Genomic DNA, 7,254 nt, shown 5'->3' with positions numbered 1-7,254 from the left:
CTTCATGAAATTAAGATCTTCGCTTCTTCTAAAATCATTTATGATGAACGAACCCTAGATTTTAGGGGTTTTGATTTTCAGGTTTTGGGTTTGGATTTAGGTTTTGAAATCGATTTCAAGGAGCACACACAAAAAAAAATCCAGATTTCAGATTTGTGTTAATGTGTATGTGTGTTGAAATTACCCGAAAAATTCATAGTGTTCATCAGAAATTTTATGTTTGCTGGAAAGTTCATAGGCTTTATCGGAAAATTAATTTTGACCAGTTAAAGTTATGTTAGCCTGTCATAATGGTATATTATGACAGGTAAATAGTGTACAAATAAAAGAAAAGTGACCAAAAGTTTTTTTTTTTTTTTTACCTCCTGAGTCATTTTTTCCTAATCTTGTATAGTAAATTAGGGTTTAGGGTTTAGGGTTTAGGCTAGATATGAAGGCCTAAAGCAAAATGAATTAATATTAATAATTATAGTTTTAATCAATTTTGTTTTATCTTTATTTTTCAAACATGAAAGTATTTTTATTTATTCAAGATAATAAGTTTATGTGTATTTTACCCAATTTTATATCTCGATAAGAACCTTATTAGAAAATAAAGTCCCAATAAACACCATTTCTGCAAACGTTTTGGTCAATATACAAAGTTAGCATATTAACTAATAGTACAGGGACTCTTTTGTAATTTAAATTTTCTTTCTAACAAACTGGGGACATTGCTTAAAATGCGCCGGGAGCGCACTGCGCTCCTTCATCGTCTCCTTCACTCGCTCCCAGCATTCACTGACCTCATACATCTACTTACAGTCTCTCTCTCTCTCTCTCTCTCTCTCTCTCTCTCTCTCTCTCTCTCTCTCCATACATGTATGCATTTATATCTATATATTATATATATAAACTCTGGGTCAGATTATTAAATAGCCGAATTGGCTACGAAGATACAGCAATAGGAATTCAACCCAGATCAGCTTAGTCAAACCCCATGTCCAGTTTCCATATTTAGTCTTCAACCGAACGCTTAGGGCTCGTATTTATTGATTGGTTCCCTCAAAATCAAAAAAAATATATACATTTTGTATACACATAACATTGAATCACATAGGAAGGTTTATCTTGATCTTAATGGATCCACCTATAATCAATGAGACTTCCTTCTCAGCAGCGAATCCTTCTTCTTACAGTTTAACTGAGATTTGGCCGTTTTCCTCTATCAATGGCGGTGGCAATGAGGGATTGGGGCTGAAGATGGGTAGCAGCTTTATCAATAGATTTGTGGAACCAGGTAATAACCGCGACGAGGAATCTTCGGTGACGGAGCAGAGTGGTGGCGGAAGGAAGCGGATGGATGCTAATTCTGAAGACGAATCTTCAAAGCTTGTCTCTACTAGTAGCGGCAATGATTTGGTAATTTCCAAATTTACCTACTCTTTTCTATTTTTATTTTTATTTCTAGCTGAAACAGATGTTTCCAAACATCGACCTCCTGTTCTGGAACTGAAATTGCCGCTAAATTTCGTTCGAAAATCTCGAAGTGTTTTCCCACAAATTTCATTTCCAATCAAATTAGGGTTCACACCAACCTTTCTATGCGTTTATTTAGACGCGTTTCAGTTTTCAAACAACAAAAGATTCCAAAATCTGTTTGAATCAATCTTGAAATATTATTATTGGCATCTTGTAAACGATTTACAGTATCTTACTGTTCATGGGTCTTTTGAATTCTGAGTGTAATGATGGGTACCTTTCCATATCCGATCTTTTCGATTTTTGTGCTTACTGTAGACTTTTCATTTGGTCCTACCTTCAAATCTTTCGACTCTTCTGTGACTATTTATTTTGCGATTAAATCCATCCTTGACCATCAATTATATTCCTCTTGCTGATTGTTTCCATAAATTTAGATCCAAACGCGTTATTAATTCTATTTATGAACAGAGCAACTTGAATGGAAAAAGAACGAAGATGTCTGAATCTAAAGATGAATTGAGTGGTTTGAAAGTTGATGGAGAAAACAGTAAGCCTTCAGAACCACCTAAAGACTACATCCATGTCAGAGCAAGAAGGGGTCAAGCTACAGACAGCCATAGTCTTGCAGAAAGAGTAATTTATTTCCATTTATTATCCATTTCTTTTATATATTGATTATATTCCCACTTTTTTTATAACTCCATGTTCATTATCTAATCCCATTTTTAACAGGCTAGGAGAGAAAAGATTAGTGAAAGGATGAAAATTCTTCAAGATTTGGTCCCTGGGTGTAATAAGGTGCACCATGGATTCCGATTTCTTTGAATCTGGTTATTTTGGCCTAAAAAGATTGAAAAAACGACTAATTATTCACTTGTTTTGTTGTATTAGGTTATAGGAAAAGCACTTGTACTTGATGAAATAATCAACTACATTCAATCACTCCAACATCAAGTTGAGGTAGTTTGTCACTATTTTCATCTCAAATTTACAACCTTTTGTATGATAAAAATCCTAAATTGTTGATGTATTCCATGTTGTAGTTCTTGTCTATGAAGCTTGAAGCTGTAAATACAAGGATGCACTCTCCAATTGAAGGGTTTCCTACAAAAGATGTAAGTATTAAACACCTTTATAACATTTGACATTTACCAAATGCTGTTTTCAATCTTGTTTTCATTATTTAATTGATGTAACTGCAAAAATAAAAACAAATTTGATCTATAGAGAATCATCTCTAGGAATTTGTAGAGTCTACAAATGAGTTTGAGGAAGTATTGGACCACAAACTTTTGTCATTCACAAGCTTTAATCTTGTTTAATGGAGTTTGGACCACTTTGCACTACATCTTGACTCTTTTCTTGTGGTTCTGTTTTCACTTGCTTGGGTTATTGAGTCACAATCTGATTCCTTCTATCTGAAAGAGAAAAGGGTCACGTTTCTTTTGACTTTTTAAGGTCAAACGAGTTATAATTTTGACTTCATAATTGACTTGAATTGTTTTCTTGGTGTTTCAGATTGGGCATCCACAACCCTTTGATGCATCAGCTCTTCTGTTTGGGTCACAAGCAGCACGTGAATATGGTCAAGAATCACAACCGGAGTGGCTTCATATGCAATTAGGAAGTAGCTTTGAGAGAGCAACATAAAGTCAACATGAAGCACATCTGTTAGTCAATCAGAAAGTTTGCAATTCTGAGGTATGTAATATGTATGATTATTATTATTATTATTATTATTATTATTATATGAACTCATATCAGATTACTCGTGATATTTAGGCTATATAAAATGTATGATCTGTAAAAATTTGCAATTCTGAACGACTCTTTGGATGGATCAAAACTACTTACATGTTCTTTTTTCTTTTTGCTTTCTGCAATATGCAAAAAGACTGTTTCTGTGAAATGTACTAATTAGCAATTTAATGTTTTTTCTTAACATAACATTCGTTGTTTTAAATTCCATGATATTTGAGGTTCTTAAAAAGATTTTTAGTTTGTGCATTATGGAAACTTTTAGTATGTAAAGATGATAACAACTACCAAGCAGTAGGAGCATAATTGATGTAGGGGTCTGGTGTTTGGAAATGAATGTTAAGATAAAGGTATTTTATAACATCAAGGTAAGATGCATGAGAAATCTTAAAGTTTGCTGGAAGCATAAGCAACATAAGTACATTGCTTAAATGGAATATAATAGAAGTACGATGCCCACATGGAAAATAGATAAAGCATGAGCATTATATGCATTTGGTAATGTACTTGTTGGTATAGAAGTGTCCCAATATGATGGACATGTAATTATTGGAATGTAATACAAGAGTATGAATACAAATGAGTAGCATTCCAAATAAGCAGAGCGGAATGAAAAAATTCATTTAAGTTAAACAAACGAATGAACAAACATGAACATATAAACGGATTTTTTTTTTGTTCATGTTCATTCATTTAACAAATTACTTTGTGTTCATTAAGCCGCAAAACGAACGTAAATGAACGTAAATATTCAAATCAAAAACATAAAACTTAATCGTCAACACTTCTTATATGTTGATAGTAATACGTTGATACTTTGATCATAACACATGGGATATACCACATAAGGAAACACGGTTAGACATTACTGCTATGTCGATGGATTGCATTCATGAATTGCGAGGTTTTGATTTCAAGAGATGGACTCATCAGTAGTGTGATGCTTATTTATCATAAATCGGTGCAATTAATAAAATTCAACGAGGATTTGGTTCATCCGACACGGCACGTCATGGAAATCCTGATTTTCTATGTTCTAGAGACTTGTATGTAACTATTGAGAGTGAAGATATTATACACAATGTGTGTATTCCGCCAAAAAGTTTTCTTTTAGTTTCAAACGATCAATATGTAGAATCTGAACAAGTGATTGTTGAGATTCGCGCGAGAACATCCACTTTGAATTTGAAAGAAAAGGTTCAAAAACATATTTATTCTGACTCAAAAAACGAAATGCACCGGAATACTGATGTGTACCATGCACTCGAATTTACATATGGTAATACTCATCTCTTACCAAAAACAAATCATTTATGGATATTATTAGGGGAGCCGTGGAGATACAGTCTAAGCCCTTGTTTGATCCACGAGGATCAAGATCAAATGAACGTTTATTCTCTTTCTATCAAGCCAAGATATATTGCTAACCCCTCAATAACTAATAATCAAGTGAGACAAATTTTTTAGTTTGTATTTCTCTAAATATGATTCATGATTATTCAGAAGTGAATGGATTGCTACTGATTAGATAGCAATGTGATGCTAATAGATTGCCATTTTAGCAAGACTTCATCAAATACTTGTTTGTGTGAAGCGTGAGTCAAGGATAAGAACATGATGTGCTGTTGATACGTAGCAATGAATACATGTCATCAAATGGTTATCTATTCTGATATCATTTTGTATATTTGTTGTGATGAATGGCCGCTTCGGGAAACATACCAAAGCATCAAAAAGTGTCTTGTGATGATTTGAAATGGAGAAATATTATGTGGTCGGATCTATAGTATTCATCATAGGGAATATCGAATGGTAATGCTTCTAAGCTAATTTATTAAAAAATTTAAGTGGTGTATATATTATAAAAATGAGATATTTTAATCAAATTTTAATGAAAATGTTTTTATTTTCAAAATTAAATTTTTAAAAGAAAGTTGTTCTATATATTTTGTAAGGTTCTAAATAGTATTAAACGTAGCGTGTCAGCAAAGTCTTTTTTTTAAACGGCAAACTATCCTACTCCTAATCTAATCCTAAACACTACCTATGTCTCTTAGTGATACTTGAACCATGACCTCTCATTTGAGAGAGTCACTCCTTACCGCTAGGCCAAAGGCCTTTGGTAGTGTGTCAGCAAAGTCAACCTTCAAGTTTTACGAGACATAACAAGGTCACAACATTTAAAGGCGTGACTTAAAAGACAATTATGTATACAATTTCTTATTATATGATACTAGGTGAATATTCACGTGTTGTACATACACAATTATACAGTAAAAACATCGACATACATGTTATTAAAATAACTATATCAACTTCTTTAACTATGAAATGTTTATTCTTACATTAAATTGATTTAAAACATTGTAATTGTTTTAAATATATTATAATATAAACATACTAAAAATCACTTCATCTCAATAGCGAATATCCAGGGCCCGACCCTAGAGCACGGGCAAACTGGACGACTGCTCCGGGCCTTGTCAAAATCTGGGGCCTCTACGTGGTATGATTAATTTATGTATATATAGTTTTAAATAATATAAAATATAATATGCAGAAAAAAAATTACTTGTAGTTGAGATGGTTATGCAGTGAAGTTTGTATTGAAGAGACCCATGTTCAATTCTTGCTTTTGACATAATTTTATACATTACACTTTTAAATTTTTTTGTCGTGCCCAATAGATGACGCTTCATATTTCAAGAAGCAATCATGAACGTCTTGATGAAGTCCCCTCGTTATACATGACTTCACAATAGTTTCAAGGAGGGAATTAGCCATCATGACATCTTTTTTCTCAATTTGTTTGTTTCTTTTGGTGAGGTGTTTTTTTTAATACATACGTATCCACTATTGTTGGATCTGAGTTGGAGTTTTTGGTTGATATATCAATCTACAAATACTTAATTTTGATTTAGATTGATTTCTGATTGCAACTTACCTGCATAGATGGTCTTCAATTCTTCTTACAAATCTTCTTCAGTTCGGGTCTGACCACTGTGAGCCCTTAAAGATGCTATAAAATGGATCCTTATTGGCAGTTGATGGTTTCTGAAAGTCCTCTTGGATTTTTTTACTCTAATTCATTGGTGTTGTTGTCGAGTTTTAAATGTTAATGCCTCATTCTGTAATGCACACTTTGGTGGTTTTTTGTTTTTGGTCCTGGTCTGGACCATTTTACCTTTGGGGGTTACTTAGTCTTGTTGTGTGTTCCCTGGATCTGTTGTGTATAGAGTTAATTCAATTATTGATCTCTAACTGTATTTACAATGTTAATTCATGGAGCCTTATATATATTTTACCTAAAATTGACCATTTTACCCCATATGCTATTTAGAGGCGTTTTGGGCCTAATACAATTGCTTTTGTTGTGTTGAAATGTTAAATTACATGCATAAACTTCATTTTTTAGTGTTATGGTTGCTTACTGGTCTACTTCTCTTTGGTTCGTCTCTTAATTTTCCCTTGAGGGTAGTTTTGTTGTAAGATTGGTGGGTTTACAAGAATCATTACATCCAAGTCCAATATTCTTAAATACAAATCTTTGTTCAGTTTTTTGTTTTAATTTTTTTTGAGAAACCATATTTCCTAAATCTTTTTTGTAACACTCCATTTGAAATTAGAATAAATAAGTAAATAAATAATAAAACTCCGAAATGTAAATTATATTTTATTTTATAATATTGTAGCCAAAATCAATAATTATTTAGCAAGGTGTTGGCTTCGGGGAGTTAAACATCATAAATTTGGAATTTGGGGATTAAAAGTGTAAGTCTGGATTGGTTTTGTAAAGATTTTCAGAAGTCAGAGAGTGTTTGGTAAATGTTGGACTTAAAATTTAAGGATTTTGGAGGCTAAGGGGCTAAATGGTAACATATGGACTTAAGTTGAAAATAATTTGTAGAGGAGGGGCTATTTGGTTGAATCTGGACTTAATTAGAAAGAAAAAGGAGATGGAGGGACCGATTGTGACATTATAGGATGAAGTTTCATGGAGTTGGGGTATATAACCCGTTACCCTCCCGGTAA

At 32.8% G+C, this 7,254-nt stretch overlaps 1 protein-coding gene across 3 annotated transcripts; it reads left to right on the top strand.

Moving 5' to 3' along the window:
• Window positions 1-741: 741 nt before the first annotated feature.
• Window positions 742-3,411, top strand: LOC145108152 (basic helix-loop-helix (bHLH) DNA-binding superfamily protein). 3 transcript variants are annotated; one of them, XM_079045151.1, is made up of 7 exons: window positions 742-803; window positions 1,179-1,401; window positions 1,933-2,097; window positions 2,197-2,262; window positions 2,356-2,424; window positions 2,508-2,579; window positions 2,983-3,411. In XM_079045151.1, exons 2-7 carry the CDS (start codon window positions 1,243-1,245, stop codon window positions 3,112-3,114), a joined length of 663 nt encoding a protein of 220 aa, XP_078901277.1. In that variant the 5' UTR covers window positions 742-803; window positions 1,179-1,242; the 3' UTR covers window positions 3,115-3,411. The 3 variants fall into 3 exon arrangements, 2 of the variants coding, with proteins under 2 accessions (XP_078901277.1, XP_078901276.1); XR_013708084.1 differs by lacking the exon at window positions 742-803 and having other exon boundaries at window positions 828-1,401; window positions 2,983-3,165; window positions 3,247-3,411; XM_079045150.1 differs by lacking the exon at window positions 742-803 and having other exon boundaries at window positions 829-1,401.
• The last annotated feature ends 3,843 nt before the right edge of the window (window positions 3,412-7,254 follow it).

Source organism: Lactuca virosa, chromosome 4 (assembly GCF_052849685.1).
Source record: "Lactuca virosa cultivar CGN04683 chromosome 4, Lactuca_virosa_CGN04683_v6, whole genome shotgun sequence".
In the NCBI taxonomy this organism is placed as follows: domain Eukaryota; kingdom Viridiplantae; phylum Streptophyta; class Magnoliopsida; order Asterales; family Asteraceae; genus Lactuca; species Lactuca virosa.
Note: the sequence above shows the minus strand (reverse complement) of the source record. Positions and strands in the feature narration are given on the sequence as shown.

What these genes read in the sequence shown, in the direction of transcription:
- LOC145108152 (XM_079045150.1), top strand. Translation starts at nt 1,120, where the DNA reads ATGGATCCACCTATAATCAATGAGACTTCCTTCTCAGCAGCGAATCCT. An exon ending in CTAGTAGCGGCAATGATTTG is followed by an intron (nt 1,402 to 1,932) that starts GTAATTTCCAAA and finishes ATTTATGAACAG; the next exon opens with AGCAACTTGAATGGAAAAAG. An exon ending in TGGTCCCTGGGTGTAATAAG is followed by an intron (nt 2,263 to 2,355) that starts GTGCACCATGGA and finishes TTGTTGTATTAG; the next exon opens with GTTATAGGAAAAGCACTTGT.